The sequence below is a fragment of the Ornithorhynchus anatinus genome, chromosome 9 (assembly GCF_004115215.2).
Source record: "Ornithorhynchus anatinus isolate Pmale09 chromosome 9, mOrnAna1.pri.v4, whole genome shotgun sequence".
In the NCBI taxonomy this organism is placed as follows: Eukaryota; Metazoa; Chordata; class Mammalia; order Monotremata; family Ornithorhynchidae; genus Ornithorhynchus; species Ornithorhynchus anatinus.
Window position 1 is genome coordinate 16,455,846 of NC_041736.1, and position 18,457 is coordinate 16,474,302.

At 42.3% G+C, this 18,457-nt stretch overlaps 1 protein-coding gene across 3 annotated transcripts in view; it reads left to right on the forward strand.

Annotated features, from left to right (window-relative positions):
- Nucleotides 1–10,953, forward strand: part of GAD1 (glutamate decarboxylase 1) — a 36,374-nt gene extending 25,421 nt beyond the window's left edge. For all 3 annotated transcript variants that reach the window (XM_029071998.2, XM_029071999.2, XM_029072000.2), the window contains 5 exons: nt 246–324; nt 1,507–1,656; nt 5,425–5,532; nt 6,461–6,550; nt 7,706–10,953. In XM_029071998.2, coding sequence (XP_028927831.1) covers nt 246–324; nt 1,507–1,656; nt 5,425–5,532; nt 6,461–6,550; nt 7,706–7,879 — 601 coding nt within the window. In that variant the 3' untranslated portion in view covers nt 7,880–10,953. The remainder of the gene's footprint in view (nt 1–245; nt 325–1,506; nt 1,657–5,424; nt 5,533–6,460; nt 6,551–7,705) is intronic.
- The last annotated feature ends 7,504 nt before the right edge of the window (nt 10,954–18,457 follow it).

Below are 18,457 nucleotides of genomic sequence, written 5' to 3' on the forward strand. Positions count from 1 at the left end.
ACAGTTCAGCACTGGCTGATACCACAGTGGTGGTGTTCTTTGCGAAGGGGCAATAAGGCATTAATGCCTCTTAATGTACCTTTCAGTTAGAATTAGATCAATTGGCCTAATGAATCATTTTATGAATACGGCACCTTGTTGACCTGGAATTGTGATGAAGGGTGTAAGGGGTATGGGTGAAAGAAGGATTAAAGTTGTTTAATCTGTTTCTAGCTTCTGAATTTCTTATTTAAACTCTTTTTCAGGGCCAACTCGGTTACCTGGAACCCACACAAAATGATGGGAGTCTTGTTGCAATGCTCTGCCATTCTCGTCAGAGAAAAGGTTTGCTTTAACTCCACAATCTTTCAGTAGAAAAAATCACAGAAGTGGGAGGGAATGAGGCTGGGTTTCAGGGTTTGCTGGAGAAGCTGTTTTTCCTGGAAAGCAGTCAAGCTGGGGTTCTTTGGAGACAGGAATGTTTCAGGTTTCTGAGCAAAAATAATTTCAGATAGTACCAGGAAAAACTTTATAGCTTTGCTTAACCCCAACATTTGTTCTTAGCTGCTTAATGCTAGTTGTCTGCCTCATTGCTCAGTTGTGTGGGTGGCTGACAATTTTTCAAAGGATCAGTCAGTGTTACATTATCAATCAGCGAGTGCTTACTATGTGCAGAGCACTGTACTAGGTGCTTGGGAGAGTTCAGTACAAACAGAATTAGCAGACATGTTCCCTGCACATAATGAACTTACAGGCTAGAGGGGGAAACAGACATTAATTTGAATAAATAAGTAACCCATAATATATAATGTAAAGATATGTATATAAGTGAAGAGATCTACATTAGGTAGAGTGCCCCTCCTGATTCCAGCCAAAAGGGCTTGGTGGAAATTTTTTTGGTTCTATATTTCACTCTAATCCAATATTTCACAATCAGTCAGTGGTATTTACTGTGTGCACACAGTAAGTGCTCAGTAAATGCGATTGAATGAATGAATGAAAGAGCCCTGGGTAGTTTAGGTACTTGGATTCCTGAAGGCAGGGGCTGAGGCAGATGACTTTTCATGGTTCAGGCTTATGATTCTGTGGCTGTAAGAGATACTATTCTTGACTAATGCAGCCCCACAAATGAAAATGTCTTCAAAGCCTTAGATGTACATAGACCTGGGAAAGGGTCTGATTAGGTTTGCTGCAAGAGGTGGAAAGTGGCTTCCCAGCTGCTCCCTCTGTCCAGAAATGGTGCATTCTTTGACTCCAGAAGCTCATCCTTTCCTGAGTGAGGGAGAGATGTGTGAACACATGGCTTCAGCAAAAAAAACTCCAGGGGTGGTCTCCAGTCTGGTGTTGGGAGTCTGGGTGACAGGGTGGTTCATCTTCCTCCACCCCAGAATGCCTTCTGGAGAAGATTACGGAAGCTCCCAGGGGGAATAATAATGGAAGCGGGTGATTTTCCTGGACACCTAGTAATGTTTTTGAGCAAGAATTCTTTTCATTAATAACTATGAACACTTCTGTGTTCCATCATAGGGAATACTCCAAGGATGCAATCAGATGTGTGCCGGGTATCTTTTCCAGCAAGACAAGCAGTACGATATTTCGTACGACACTGGAGACAAGGCAATACAGTGTGGCCGCCATGTGGACATTTTTAAGTTCTGGTTGATGTGGAAAGCCAAGGTAAACAATGAAGGGATCCAGGGAATAGGTCCAGGATGCTCTCTGGTAATGTATAAACTATGCCACCAGGGGTAACCAAAAGAGAAGCCATTCTATTCCTTTTGAAGAGTTACATTTCATTTAAATGCAGAAAGAAACCATATCATTTTCCAAATTGTCCTGCACTTCTTCCCTCTAGTCTTTGGTCAGTCTCCTTCTGAGGTTCCTTCAAAGCCATCTCTTTGTAATTACTTTCCTAGCAGCTGCACAGGGCATTGCAAACAGAAATCTGTGACACCGACAAGCCACAGTTCTTTAAAACCTCTGAAGAATTCAAGATTCTGTTTGCTTGTATATGTCTATAGAGAAAGGACAGAAGAAAAGCAAATAACAGAAATATCATGTGCACCCCTGTGTTAGTTTCTCTAACTGGGACTTTTAGTATCCTTCTGTAGCCTTTGAATGGCAAACAATGCCTCTTCCATTAAAACCTATTATTTTACCCACTCATAGCACTCTGAAATATTCTCCCATTGTGCAGAAATGGTTTGTTTCTAACTGGTCCAATAATGAAGCACTTTTTTTGCACTTAGAAAAATTAAGTTTAATTTATTCTTCTTTCTCTAGGTTATGTTTTTCTTTTGTCCCAGAAATATTTTTCTTGCAAGTAAATCAAAGTAAACGCAACTTTAGTGCTTAGAGTTTGTCCCCTTTTTTATTTTCTTCAATTAAAAACCTAAATTTATTTTTCACAATGACTCTGCAGCACTGGAGAGTCTTTTATATTGATGCTTTTCCTCATTTTACTTTCATTTTTTCATATTAAATACTAAATGGAATGTGAAAACCATGTTAATGACATTTTACATTAATCTTTCTTTAGAATATGAATGTTACCACTTCTATAGAAACCTTCACTTTCTTATTCTCCAAGTTAAAATTTGTTCTCTTCCCTGTCATGGCTCTAATTATTTTTAAATATGATGTGAAGTATTAGCTGAGGTTTTCCAATTTTCTTTTAAGAGTTAGATCATCACAGCAAGAGAATCTCAAACTAATAACATGAAGGCTTGTCATATTTTAGTGGATGACTACATCACAGTTAGTCTGGATGCCTTTATTCTGCTGGGCAGAAAGATCCTTCTGTTATTGATAATTCAGAATCAGTGACAAATTGAAGTAATTTGAGAACTCCAACTCACTCACAGGGCACTGTGATAGCAGCTTGAAGAATACAAATCATTGGCAAAGCTAAGCCAAACCCAGGTGACTTTGGCTAGTCAAACACAGCCTGGCACGGCTGCTCTCCTAGTGTAACTTTAAAACAATTCTTGGGTCCTTATTGGTAGTTCATTTATTCATTCAGTTGCATTTATTGAACACTTACTGTGTGCAGAGCACTGTACTAAGTGCTTGGAAAGTACTTCAGCTCATTAAAAGGCAACTGCCTGGATGCTCTAGTGTCATTCACAGTGACTGTGTGTTCTACCAGGCTCAAATGGACTGTGACAGGCATCACTACAATTTCCAAACCCTACCGAGATCCAGTCTTGATATTTGCTGTTAAAAAATGGCACATTAACTGACACCCATGAAACATCAACCCACTCATGCTCCCCACACTACTGTTTAACTGACTGGTTAACTGGGCTTCAGAACCTCTTGCTGATGGGTTTGCCAGGAGATGAACCATTAGGAGCCTAGCTAAAGTCCTTCTGGCCCAGCTACTAAAGAACAGTGTTATCCATGCACTCCCAGAAACACAGTGAAACTATAGGCAGCGATGTGTTTGCTATCAGATGCTGGAGGAGGGCAGGGAACCATATTAAGATATCCGGACTGTAACCACAGGATGTGATGTGACTGACACCGTCAGTAGACCTCGGTTCTGGAAGCTACTAATCAAGTTGAGCTACCTTGAGGAGTTTACCAAGATCCCAAGGTATACTAGTTGCCAGAGTTAAAACTGCTGCCTTTGCCTTTATTCCCTCTCCAACGAAGTAAAGAGGGATGGTGGTATAGGGCCAATGTTGGTCAATTAATTGTTTACTACCATGTTTGAGAGTTCAACAAGGGATCTGGAAGCTAGTGTTAAAGTGAAATTCTAACTCTAGAAAGTTCTTCCAGGTCAACATCACCAGGCAGTGTTACATGGATAATTGTGCTCCAGAAGCACATGCCAAATGGCATGCAGATAATTCTGAACTGCTGTGCAGAATCAGTTGTGGACTAGCCAACTTTGAAAAAGAATGAAGTTATGAACCAAAGATTTTCTTTGGTGATTCAGAGCTGAATGCTTTAGCCAGCACACTGTCCGATGTTGCAAAGATGGACCTAGAATAGAAAAACAGTTTAGAAAGGTCAGTTTGTCCTTTGGGAATCTGATGGACAGTATGGCATTAGGCTTGAGACCAAATTTAAGATCTGCAGAGCAATTGTAAACATCTAGACTCCAATTTGGCTAAAAGACCTCGCATACTTTACCACTGATCTTGTCTCTAACTTCTTAAGCAGTTTCATGGGTGTCAGTTAAAGTGCCATTTTTAACAGCAAATATCAAGACTGGATCTCGATAAGGTTTGGAAATTGTAGTGATGCCTGTCACAGCCCATTTGAGCCTGGTAGAACACACAGACACTGTGAATGACACTAGAGCATCCAGGCAGTTGCCTTTAAATGAGCTGAAGTACTTTCCAAGCACTTAGTACAGTGCTCTGCACACAGTAAGAGCTCAATAAATGTGATTGAATGAATAAATGAACTACCAATAAGGACCCAAGAATTGTTTTAAAGTTACACTGAAGACCAACAACAAATGATGTAATGTGGCTGTGGTCTGCTGGAGAATATGAGCAGGAAATGAAGTGGCTTTGGGAAGATTGGGGTAGGAAGAAGTAAGATCAAAAATGCCAGATGTTTCAGAAAGCAAATGGAGTAGCACAAGAAGTTCAGTCTCCATATGCATAATGTGGTTGGGGTTACAAATCATACACTGGTATTTTCAGTCCCAACTGTACCATGGATGATATTTCACTGTCAGCAGTGTCATTTTCAAACTGTCTGCATACATATATTCACATGCCCCCTCCTCTGTATTGCTATTAAATGAAATGAATAAAAAGCAGTGACTCTTCCTCATCACCTTGCTGTGAAAAGGGTCCAAGTCATGGACAGGGGCTAATATATACAGAAAGATATTGTAGCTCAAAATTGTCCAATGATCATCTTAAATATGTTATGATTTTAAATATGCAGCTCCAGTGACAATAATGTGGGTGAGGTTATGGTTTTTGGACAATTTTGGAGGGTTCTGGGATGAGCATTGGAAAGCAAGCTCCAGCAGTGATGAAGAAAGAAAATTATGGAAGCTATCTATGTGTATGGGCAAGTAGAAGCATTTGGCCAAGTAGTTTTTTGTTTTGCTTTGTTTTTGTGGGGGATTTTTTGATTGAAGTTTTTTTTTTTAATTCCTGGCCTAAAGCAGAAAATGGGTGTTGTCATATTCCAAAATGAATTGGGCTTGTTGAAAGTGTCTTCCTTCTGCTTTCAAAGAGAAAGCCCATTTTCTTTACACATGCATTACTTTTGCTGTATTTCTGAATTGGTTTTGCACATTCACTTTGACTACTGAATTGAGAATTCTCTACTCCTTTCTATGTACTAAGAAAAATCACATCTTTTATATGCTTGTGAAAGAAGACTGTAAAATACTTAGATTCTTATTGCCAAAATCTTATATGAAGTCAGTGAAATGAATGAACAATTTAATTTTTTTTCCTTTTAAAATAGGGAACAGTGGGATTTGAAAATCAGGTCAACAAATGCTTAGAATTGGCAGAATATCTCTATGCAAAAATAAAAAACAGAGAAGAATTTGAGATGGTTTTTAAAGGCGAGGTAAGTTGTTAAAACAAAGCACTTAGATTATGCTGTCCACAGCCGTATTCTTAAATAATTCTTGCTTTGTTTATTGGTTTGCTTTATGGTACTTGTTAAACACTTACTATGTGCCAAGCATCATACTAAGCCTTGAGTTAGATACAAGATAGGTTGGATACAGTTGTAAACCTTGTGTATCAAGAAGCAGTATGTCCAAGTGGAGGGAACTTGAGTCTGGGAGTCATGACACTTTAGTTCTAATCACCGCTCTGCCACTTGTCTGAAGAGTGACCTTGGGCCGTGCTTCAGATCCCTCATCATTTAAATGGGGATTAAATACCTGTTCCTCCCTCCCCTGAGACTGTGAGCCCATTGTGGGAAAGGGACTGTGTCCAATCTTCTTATATGGTATCTCCCCAGCACTTAATAAGTGCACAATAAATACTTTGGTATTAAGATAAATAATAAAATAATTCTCTTTGATATTTGTTATACTTAAAAAGTAGTAGGGGGATTAGCCCGAGATCTAATAGCAATATTTTCCCCCAAATTAGTTAAGCTACTAGTGTCCAAGTAGTCTCAACATCTTATCAGTGGCCTTTTAGAGTGTCCTTTTTTCAAGAATTATCTGAATGTATAGGTAAGAATTCAAAGTATGTTCAGTTCCACTAGAATGGGGCCGCAGCGGTTCCTTACCAGAAAATGAAGCTTTTCAAAAACTGTCATTAGTGAACGTCTTCTTTGCAAATAACTTTATCTCAAGCATCCCATTGCAAGTCTGAAAACTCTTCTTTGCTCTTGATAAAGTAAAGGGATTGAGACAGTTTATTGCGGTCGTTATGATAGGTGAAACGTTTGGTGAATGTAATTGGGGACAGGAATGTTTTTCTCTGCTGACTGCAATTTTATTGTTTGTTTTATTGTGTGTTGGTTTTTGTCTCTGCAGCCTGAGCACACAAACGTTTGCTTCTGGTATATTCCACAGAGTCTCAGGGGCATACCAGACAGTGAGGAGAGACGGGAAAAGCTACACAGGGTATGGCAATCTAACCCCACATGTTTTCTAACCTTCAAGAGTCTCAGTAGTCTCCCAAAGGTTTGACCTCTTGACCTCAGGATCTCAAATATTCAGGTTTCAGAGAGCTCACTCCCCTTGAGGTTTTGGGAACTCTCTTTTTTTCATGCTCCACAGAGCTTGAACTCAGTTTTTAGTTCAGGGCAATCCTGTGAGGCTCTGGTAGCCTCCAGGAATCAGTCTCTCAGTGACTTAGGCTGCCCCATCAGTCACGCTCCAGGGCTACTCAGCGGGCTGGCTTCAGAAGGTCCACGAGGTAAGCAGTCACCTCAGGGTGCAGTGTCAGAAGGAGGAGGAATGGCGGAGTTTTAAAATTTGAAAGTGCCCAGTCAAGTCAGAAATGGCGCCTGGGTGGGGGAACATAGTGACTCTGAAGGAATGAGGGTGGACCAGCGATTTCCTGGGAGAATTGCTCAGGTTTGGGGGTTTGAATGGTATGACAGCTACATGATGTTATACTAAACATTGTGTGATGTGCAGTGAATCGGGACAACATTGTATGGAGCTGGAGGAAGACAACTGTTTCCCTGCCATGGGTGGTGGAACTGTCTGAAGCCTGGCCTGGCCCCTCATTGGGATGTTTAAGGTCTCAGGTTCTTCCCAGCTAATTTTGTAGCCTCCTTTAGTCTTCTAGTGTCCTCAAGGTACAGCGCGGCTGGCCTCTTAGCTTGGAAGAAGGAAGGTTTTCCAAGAACGGTTCAGTGTTAGAAGGTACAGCCGTGCCTGAAACCCAAAACCACGCCTGAAAAGCAGCCTAACTTTGCGGAATAGCAGGGTCAGGGCTTGCTGTTGTGGTGGGGAAAAGGAGAATTGCCAAAGAGTTTCCACAGAGAACAGCCTTATGGCACTTTGGAAGTCCTGAATCTTCTAACCCACCCACTCACTTCACTGTGGAGCCATTGTCATAGGTATATTAATGCTGAAACTTTAGAGCTGAACCTTTGTAGGATGTGTATGTTGTTGATAAGTGATATACTGAAAAAGTATCTTAACCAGTAATATAACTGGTCAAATGCAGGGATAGGAAATACTTCCCACCAAAGAATTTTGTCTTTTGGTCTAGAAGAGGCTTACAGGTGTTTTGTATTTTTGTTTTTTTCTGTCCTAAATCACAAGGTGGCGCCAAAAATCAAAGCCCTGATGATGGAGTCAGGTACCACAATGGTTGGATATCAACCTCAGGGAGACAAAGCCAACTTCTTCCGTATGGTTATCTCAAATCCCGCAGCTACTAAATCTGACATCGACTTCCTTATTGAAGAAATAGAAAGATTGGGGCAGGAGCTGTAATAACATTGGGCAAACTCTCTATTGCTTTAATGCACTGTTTTCCAGCACTGGCTACTTTATTTCCAGTTCTGCAGAACACATTTTATGGAAATTCCCTTTCTAAGTGTTCCATTCTCCTGTGGCACTCTAGAACAAATCTCAATAAGTTGCTGAAAATATGTAGATCATTTTACTGAGGGAAAATATTCTCTTGAAGTGTACTGTTGGACCTTACTTAAGCCTGTTTACCATAGTTAGCAGGAAACTACTAAGTACTACATCACAAATTAAGAGATCCTCATGGTGTATATGTACAGTTAGATAAAACTCTCTCTAGATGTGTAGTGGGTATGAATTTAGAACTAATCCACGGCATGTTTTCCACTTTAAGAGAACTAACTTTTCCTTCAGCAGTTAATGAGGGGGTTAGTGAGGGGGGATGATATTGCAAACCGCTTGCCAAATGAAAACTAGGAAGCGTTTTTAAATTGTAGCTGCTTAGGAACTAAGGAAAAAACTGTTAGCAGGGCTGATTCATGTTTTTCCCTGCCTGAAATAATGAATTAGGGAAAGAACCATCCAGCAAGATAGTCACAGCCTCCCCATGAGTGTCATTTAAGGGGACAGTAGTAGCAGAGTCATTGTTACAGGTATATTATTGCTGTATTTTTAGAGGTTAATTTGTGTAGACTGTGAATATTATTGTTAAACAACTTTGTGAAAAAGAAAATACATGTAATGGTTTAAAATTGTTCAATTGTAGGTATATTTGCTTATTTATATGCAGAGATTTACCATGTTAAAAAGGTGTCTTGTATTTTCTTCCATTTGTAATGTATCTTATTTATATATTACTAAGTCCTAAATAATGTTTAATGGTATTTTAGTGTATTTGTGAGCCAAAGAAAAAAGATGAAAAATTAGTAAAAATTGCATTTATATTAGAGTGCCCTTAATATAATCAGTTAAGGATAATTTTATTGTCTATAAGGAATTCACATATTGTATATAGAGTCGAGAGCAGTATATTGAAATTCCTTTACTTAGAGTCTGCACCTTTATTGCCCTTACCTGTCTGGCTGTGTGTCTGGTGTATTGAATGCTTTTCTAGTGTTTATTGGGTAATAACCAGGGCTCCTGTACTTTTGTAGTACTTCAGGACCATTCTCTGTGACTAGCGTAGCAAAATTCTGTGGCAAATTCCCCAAGACCTTTATCATTTCTAATGAGAGCACTGACCAGGCTCACTACTGTTTTGCAGAAGGGAAATTCACAATGTGCATTTTAGAGTATAGAGGAAGAAAAAAATAAAATATTTACCATGGAGAATTTCAACAGAATCGTTTGCCAGTCTGTGTGTGTTTTGAGAGCCTTTTCATAATGGAGTTGTTTGTGTGCCTTCTTCCCTTCCTCCCCCAACTTGCTCAGTGTCATTTTGCAGACTATCGACCAGTATTCTTAAATTGATCATTTCACTCTCATAAACAGGCTGAGTGGAGTGAACTCAATGTCAAATAGAGGTCTCAAAGTCATTGGTCCATAGGATCATTATTTTGACCATTAACTTAAAAATAATTTTAAAAAACAACCTGCTGATTTAAAGCTGTTGAACATTGCTGCTTTAGTTTCCTGGACCTGTTAATGTTTGTTTCAAGGTTTGCCTCTCTCCTGGAAATGTCATTTATGTGTGGGTGACTATCAGTAAACACAGCCCTCTATGAAATACAGTAGTATTTCTAGGGACTCTGAGGAGGATTTTCAAAAAAACTGATTTTGTGTTCAAACTCTAAACATCAGGTGGTTCACAGATTTTGCACTGATTCCCAGGTTCCCCAGATCTTGAGCCACCTTGCACTCCTAACTCCTCTGTTTTCGGGATGTTCACTCAAGTAGAAGACAGTAAAACAGTATAATTCCCAACCAGCAATGTGCTCCAAGCCCCATCCCCAATCTTCTCTTCACTTCTTCAGGTAACTGCATTCATTTAGCTACTCCTTTTTAGGATTAGCCCATCTTATTTGTTTCTTGTATGTGGCCTTTCCCTCCTGGAATTGTAATTCTTTTATTGAATGTAATTTCAGTTTTAGAATGGGTAAGTTGGCAACTATGAGCATGCATCAAGCCAACTAAATCTCCTCAATCCCAGAAGCACGTGGTACCTTCTGACCTTCCCGGAAGTTGAACAGTGAAAATCTACTCTGATTCACAGGGATTCAATATGGTAAGGTAATCACTGAGCAAGCTCCTTGAGGACTTTGTCTTGAATATCCTCAATAACTCCCACATACCATGAGGCTTCCGCAAATGTTGACTGACAGCAACTAGCTCTGGGGCAGACCAGTCCATGTTAGAAAAGAACCTTTGGGCGTGTCCCTTGAATGCAAGCTTCCTCCAAAATCAGACCATTTGGGCAAATTTAACAGTTCTGAAGACATCTTTCCTTTGCCTGGGGACCTGGAGAGCTCCCCTTCTCACCTCCCACTCTTCACATTAGCCTCAGTTTGGCAACTGAGGAGCATTCAGTGCCTAATTCAGGGCCTTGCCTTTCTGTGTCCTATGAAAAGCCACCCCAAAACTGACCGTTTTCATCAGAATCCTGGTCACAAATGTATTGCTCAGTATCCTCTTGTTTCCTAAGATCTCTTTATGTTACTGTCACTGTGGGTTTGAACAGTATTTACTGGCTGACCGGAGTTCTGATTTTCAGTGAGTTGCCAGATTCTTCTCAGAAGCTTCACAAAAGTAGGGCGAGTGACTCACTCATTCGCTTTTGCTGAAACATGGAATTTAAAAAGGGATAAGCAACTACTGGATAAAACAGCTGTGGATTATTTTTTAAAGGGGGAGTGATGTCGTGTCAGTAGTGAGTGATCTGTCTTATAGGCCTTATCTGTATTCTCTTCCCTGGGATAGGCAAATCAAGGCATTTGGAGAAAGCCCAGAATTTTAGTCATCAATTACTTAGGGTAAATTGTGTGAAGAGTTTTAATAAGTGGAATCTCGTTGCTTTGTGGCAATAGGAACTGTTGTAATAATAAACAGGTGTGATCTGCACTGCAGTTGTAATTTTTCAATAAAAGTAACATTAAAATTTCTCCTTATGATTCTCTCAGTTAGCTTCCCTGGGTTCTGACACTCCCCTGGAAAGATCAGGTCTTCACAGTGAATGAAATCCAGCTAACCCATTTGTTCTGTTTTCCTGTCATACGTCTCCCCTTCTGGCTGTTGCAACGTAAACCTTGGAGTATTTTGGCTAAACTCTCAATTCCGCCTTCTCCCGTCATGATATTTAAAGTTCACAGTTTTCTTACTTTCCAGGAATGTTGACAGTTCCAAACAATTTGGGATGAAGAGGAAGTTATGGAGACACAAATAGAGGTTGGTAGGGAACTTAGGAAACTTAAAGGTTCAGCTCAATTCATGAAAAACAGATCCAGAGGGCAACCATCACCCAGTTCCTCCAAACATTCTTGTTGCCACTGTTGGAGACAGAATGCTTAGAGGATGATTGGTGGGCTAGATTGGACTCATAGGTGCCCTGCAGGGGCCCTTGAGGGGAAAACAAGATGGGTTGATGCAAATGGCTCTCTGGTGGGTAGCTAATGCCTGGATGAGTAGCTGAGGCCAAGAAGAGACCACTAAGTCACTGGCCAGAGAGAAGTCTGGGAGAAAGGATTTCCTTCACTGGGGGCCTCTGGAGGGTTTCCTGGGAGCCAGGTAAAGAGAACAATGAAGATGTGACTTACTTGCAGGAGGTGATTTAGTAAATTCAAGAAAGCTGGTAAAGTGTTTTGGGTTCCTAGGTGAGGATGCAGCAATCTTAATATCAGTAAGAGTGGCATTCTCCCACACTTGGCTGCAACACTGTTTTCATCTGGTTGAGAGGCTGGGCTAGGTGGGATAAAAAGGAAAGGCTAAGAGATTAAGTTGTGGCCGGGTGAAATGCTGTGGTTACCCAGGTGCTAGCAAATGAAGGTTGACTGATATGGGGAGAGTGAGAGTAGTATAGACCTTCATACCCAACATGAACAGCATGGCAGGGAGGTAGGGAGGAGGCTTGTCTGGAAGAAGCTGGTGAGAAGCAGTTCAGCCCCTGAAGAAGCACTGAGATCTGCTGGAGCTGTGAGCCCTGGGCCTGGCAGGGCAGCAACATGTGGCCTCAAGCCAGGCATTTCCCAGAGCCGAAGACACACACAGGAGAGAGGTAAGGAGGACCCAGAAGAGGGAGGTGATTGGGAGGCAAAGGGTGAGGTTGTTGAAGAGGAGGTGGAGATGGGGAGGGGCCTGAGGGGGTGAGGAGGCACTAAGGTAGGGGGGAGTGGAGATGAAGAGAAAAAGAGCCACGGAGGGAGAAAGATGAGGAAAGGAAAGGCGGAAAAGGGCATAAAGACAGTGAGCAAATAGGAGAAGACGGTAGATAGACTTCTGAACAGAGAGGAGAAAACCAAAACTCAAAAAGGGTGTGGAAAGGACACTGAGGAAATGGAGGTAACTGCTAAATTACTGTGTATTTTGTGAACCAACTTAGTTTTCTATATTAAAACATCAGTTATGCCTCTAGGCTTACATTTTTCGCTGCCACTTTTTTTAATGGTATTTGTTAAGCGTTTACTATGTGCCAGGCACTGTACTAAGCTCTGGAATAGGCACAGGTTAATCAGGACCCACATGGGACTCACAGTCATAACCCCCATTTTACAGATGAAGTAACTGAGACCCAGAGAAGTTAAATGGCTTGCCCAAGGCCACAGTAGACTAGTGATGGAACGGGGACCAGAACCCAGGTCCTTTTAACTCTGAGGCTTGTGTTCTCTTCCCTATGCCTCACTGCTCTTCATGCTGCCTTTGCTGTAGAAAATTTTTTTCCTTCAGAGTGGTTGTATCAGCAGGCACTGAAAGAGAACTGAGGGTCAGGGATGTAACTGTGAGGTAACTGCGGGTTATTGCTTATCTGTTTTGGCAGATGAAGTTTGTGTAGACTGGAAAGAGGGGGGTGGGCAGAGAGGTTGGGCCCTAGGTGCTCTGGTGGAATCAACGGAGCTTATTGTAGTAGGCCACTGTTCATCAAACTGAGGGTGGGGGTAGTCTTGGGATTCCTGAGGAAATTCTAGGGCTGGAAAGACAGGAGCTCTGATATTGTCAGTAGCAAACCGTGGCCTTTGAATAGGGTGAACTACCTCCAACAGCTGGGCTCACAACCTGCACTCCCTCCTTCCCAACTATAAGGCCTTCCCAATCTGCTAGAGACCCCTTAGTTTAGAGGAAGGAAGAGTTAGAGAGACTCACTGCTATATTTAAGCACTCTGAAAAGAAGTGTTCAAGGTCATGTCTTCAATCTCCTAATGATATCTTTGCTATATCAACTCAGTGCCTGCTCAGCCAGCATGATCTAGTGAAAAGAAATTTTGGATAGAAGAAAGGAGACTTGGGCTCCGGTCTTGGCTCTGCCACCAGACTGTTGTATGCCCTGGGAGAAGTCACTTAGCCTCTCTGTGCCTCAGTTCTCTATCTGTAAAATGGGAATAACACCCACCCCAACCATCACAGGGATGTTGTAAGAGCAAATGTAATTCATTGATGTAAAATGTGCTTGGAGTTATATGGTGCATTCACTCTCCCTGTGTAGCTCTCCTCTCGGGTGCTGCAATGAAAGAAAAGACTCCCCTTGTGAAACAAAAATTAATCTTGGTTGCTGTACCTCCCCCTGCAGCAAATTCTAGTAGCAACTCCCCTTCCTCCCACCACCACCCCTGCCCCCACCTCACTTCGCTACTCTCCTACTTCAACCCAGTCTTCACACTTTGCTCCTCTAGTGCTAACTTTCTCACTGTGCTTCAATCTCACCTATCTTGGCATGGCCTGGAATGCCCCCCTCAAATCCAACAATTACTCTCCACTCCTTTCAAACCCTTATTCCAAGAGGCCTTCCTTTACTAATCTCCCCGTTCCCCTCCCCCCCCCCCCGCAACCGTTCCTCTTCTCCCACTCCCTTCTGCATAGCCCTGACTTGCTTCCTTTTTTCGACCCCACCCCAACCCCACCCCAATTACATATATATCTGTGATTATATTAATGTCTGCCCCCCCGACTGTCAGCTCGTGGTAAACAGGGAATGTGTCTGTTCATTATTGTACTATACTCTCCCAAGGGGTTAGTACAGTGCTCTGCACACAGTAAGAGCTCACTGAATGAATAAATGAATGAATCATCCCTGCTGAGCCCTCCCCCCAAGCAGCCTCTTTCCTCTCCTGGGTCTCCACACATGCTGACTTGCACTTTGCAGTCCCTTTCAGGCCTCCCTCCACCCATTGCTCAAACAGCCCCCTTACCTTTTGACTCACCTGATTAATTCTAACTGTTTTATTGCTGAGACATTTAACTTAACAGCCTCCAAAGCAACTCATAAAATGCTTGGGGAGCTGTCCTAATTAGCCATCTCTATTGCACTTTCCATTTTCCAAAGGGCAAATTCTGGTTCTTATTCCCACTCTGCCACTTGCCTGCTCTGTGACCTTGGGCCACTTACTTAACTTCCTTGGGCGTCAGTTTCCCCATCTGTGAAATGGGGATAAAGGTACTTGTCCTCCCTCCTCTTAGACTGTGAGCCCCAGCTGGGACAGGAACTGTCTGATCTGATTAACATATCTACCTGAGCACTTAGCCCAATGCTTAGCACAGCACTGTGTCTAAAAAAGAAGGACAAATACAAAGATGAGAAATAACATTGCTTGCAATAGAAACCAATGGCCTCCTAGAAAGGGGATCAGGGTGGCAGCTTGCCTGGAAGCACGGATAACCCATGCCCTCTCCTCTTTGTTCCCCGCCTCTTTGTCCTCCACCCCACCCCCACTCCCTGCACCAAAATGGGCTAGTGTTGAATTGACCCTTCTAGGGAATACTGGGTTCTGTCATTTGCTGACTTGCTGAGCAACCCTGGGGAAGTCGTTTAAATACCTTTGGACCTCAGTTTATTTAACTGTAAAATGGGAATAATAGGCTCTTCCCCCCTCAACCCCTCCCCGGGTTTCATGGGGTTGCTGAGAGGCAATTTGGCAAGGGTTTGCAGAGTGTTCAGAGCCCTTGCAGGGAGGCCAGGAGATGTTCTAATGACTAGACCTCCAACAAAGTTCTTCAGAAACCAGTATCAAAAGAACAAAAAGGAGGAATGGTCACCAGCTATGGAAAAACATTTTCTCTGTCTCATGAGGATGTTGATGTAGAAAGAGGACCTTAAGGTTTTCTGGAAAAAAATCTGCCACTCTGCATAGTTAATGTTTTTACTCTAGGACAAAGGTTAGTAGGGAGCTTTGTCGGAAGAACTGGGATTCTTTGTAAAGAGAATAGGTGATATTAATAATTAAGAACATTAGTTATCAGTTGAAGATTAGATAAAAAATGTATTCATTGTGTTTTACTGGTTTTATTTGGAGATTTAGAGTGATGAACTATTCTCCCTCCTATCATACACTGGTGTATACAGTGTCCCTTTTTCAACCTTTCAGATATACTGCAGCACCTGATCAAGCATGGGAGGAGATGGAGAGTTCTCCCCCCTCCTTCTCTCTCTAACACCATATGCAAATTGACAGCTTGAAAGCATCACAGTGAATTCAAGACACTATTCTGTCATGAAATCAGGAAGGTTGAGCTTAGTTCTGTGACCTTCTTGCCCTTTTTGGCCAAATTCCTTTATTCTACAAATGGACAACTGCCATATTCAGCAGTGGGTAAAGTTGCTTTCTTCCCTCTCTCTCCATCTCCTTCCTCCCTTAAACCAATCCCTTTGCCAGAAAATGCTGGGTTTGTCCTATGCAGTGAGATTCCTTCCATCAACTTGCTTTTTCTGCCTTGGTTCACCATGGCTTTCATTTTTATATCTGCAAACTTCCTCCTGTCCCTGGCTAGTGAAGAAATGAGTGACATTTTCCAGGAATAGAGACAATCCAGGATTTATATCTGGAGGGGATGAGTGTACTGGTGCCTCTTTGATTCATTTTGTACTTATCCTACAGTGCTAAGTTATTCCTCTTTGGTTTCTCATTGTGGAGATTAAAGACCTCTATTCCCTTGTCTGCATGGGCACAAACCTTGCTCTGCCCCTGTCAGACTCAACCTCCTCCAAATCAAGTTTTTTTTGTGAAGAGTTCTGAGGAAAGGAAGTTTATTGGTTAACTGGGTTTTAGTTATGTAAGGGATCAGAACAAGGAAAAGCAACCTCCCACTAAATCTCTTATCTCCAGACCTGGGGTTAAAATAATGGGTTGGAAGAGGACCCCAGCATCAATCAATCAATGGTATTTGAGCACTTACTTTGTGCAGAGCACTGTAATAAGTGCTTGGGAGAGTACAATACAACAGGTTTGTCTACCAAATCTGTCATTAAGGAGCTTACCAAGTCAAGCTAAAACAGACCATTCAGGGCATATGTCGGGATTCCAAGGCAGGGTTAGGAAGAGCCAGTCAAACTAGAATACATTTAAAAGATCTGTTAATGAGGTTAAAAAATTGCTTTTGCTGTGTGCAAATTGTGAGCTATTTAAACTGTCTGCTTGCGTGGACAAGGTAAGAACAAATGTATTTTAGCTGCAGTGGGAATTGAGTTTTCTAAGGGTGGCAGCAAGATGCAGTGGAAAGAGCATGAGGTTGTGAATCAAGGCACCTGGGTTCTAATTCCAGCTAGGCAAGTGCCCTGCGTGTGACCTTGGGCAAGTCAATTAACCTAAACTCAGTTTTCTCATCTGTAAAATGGGTTCTGCCCTCCAGACCTCTTAGTTTGCGAGCCCCAGATGGGAGAGGAACTGTGTCTGATCTAGCTTTTATCTTGGCGCTTTCCACATAGTAAGTGTTTAATAAATGCAAACTGATAATAATGAGATCGGGGTAGCAAGGTATTCTTTATTGCTAGGTCAAACATGATTCATCCTCATCCATTTCCTCCTGTAGCATTTCACATCTTTTTTCCACAGCTGGACAGGGCTCAGGGCTGGGACACCCTCTAAAAGGGATTGCGATTCTGGGGTCCTCACCTCCTTGTGTCCACTGGTATAGAGTTACCACCTGGTGAGGGTCTGCTTTCATCTGTTTTGACATTAGGAAAGCAGGGTAGCCGAGAGGTCTTGCCACCCACTACTGTGACTTGAGCCACAGATCCACTAACTATTATCCCTCCCACTGCCCAGAAGCCAGCAGCCCGCTGTCTCAGACAGAGAGCGAGGCTAACGAGGATAGAAGCAGAAAGCTAATAATCTAGTGGCAGTTAATGGAAAGAGTCTCTGGAGAGGAGGTCAAGGATAACGGTAAAGTGAAGACGATTAAGTAGCGGAGAATGATTAGTCAGGAAGGAAAGATGAACAAAAGGATGAGGGGTACAGACTCCAATTCTATCTCCCAATTTCAACTTTTCCCTGTGAGGCACTGTTGCAACTCAGATTTCCATAGTCTTGCCCAGCTCTTGCAATATAAATGAAAGGAAGCAAAGGAGTATTTTGAAAGGATAGGTAGAAGATGAAAACAGGGAGGACCCAAGGTGCAGCCTGGGGGTGGCAGTGACTCTGGGAAGGTTTTGTGGAAGATACAGTCTGAAATCTGAAGAACACAAAGTTAGTGGATAAATTGCTAGTTGCCTAATAAGGTTTCGCTCTACCTGGCTAAATGGAGCAGGTAAATCAGAGATAGGTTACAACAAAAATCGAAATAAAATGCCACACAGTGGTGATTGCCATGTCACAGGGCTATTCTACCCGCTCAGCTGCAGAGGTGAGGTCCTTCCTGGGACAAGGCATAGGAAGATTTGAAATTAGTCCCTTTCTTTGAATTTAGACATCTCAGGCCCAAGAGGGCAGTGTAGTAGATGTGATAGAGCACTGGATTATGGCTTAGGAGGTTCTAGCTCTGCCAGTGTTTGTTTAGTACTGACCAAACCCCAGTCTCTGAGATTCAGTTTTCCTTCTTGTGAAATAGGGGTAACACTACCCTCACAAGAATATGGTCACCCAACAGACAGACCTTCCCCAAGATAGCCAGAAGTAAGGGACTGCCCAGCAGGGCAATATCTTCTGTGGAAAGAGTTTCCAACCAAAAAATCACATAGAACGTATCCCAAAGTGGATAGACTCAGCAAAAATCCTGCCGAAACAGCTGTCTAACATTAGTGGCCTATACTGCAACAGCTACTGGTGGAGCAAATCTGGCTACCGTCTGCTGGTCTGTGGTGCTTCAGCATAGCACTGATACTGGGCAGTGGTCAGTTTGTCCGTAAGTGGCTTTCCTTGTCTGTCCTTTTGACAATTTGCTGCACCCAACTGTTTCAGTGGGAACATGCAGGGCAGGGATGAGTGTGTGTGAGTCACTGGCACTGAGACCAATTCCTCCAGGCAGGCTCTTGGTCCCGAAATCTTCATGGCTGGACCGAGGCTCATCCACTTTTTATCGTGGGAGATGCCACCACTTTGGTGAGAGGTAAAATGAGGGTATATGAAAATCATTGAATGCTGGGAGCCCCTTAATGTTGACTGTATACATTTTATGAGGAAGAGAGGCCAGGTAAATTTGAAGTTAATTTAAAAGGGCAAGTGTGAAGGTTTGGGTTAATTTAGGGGT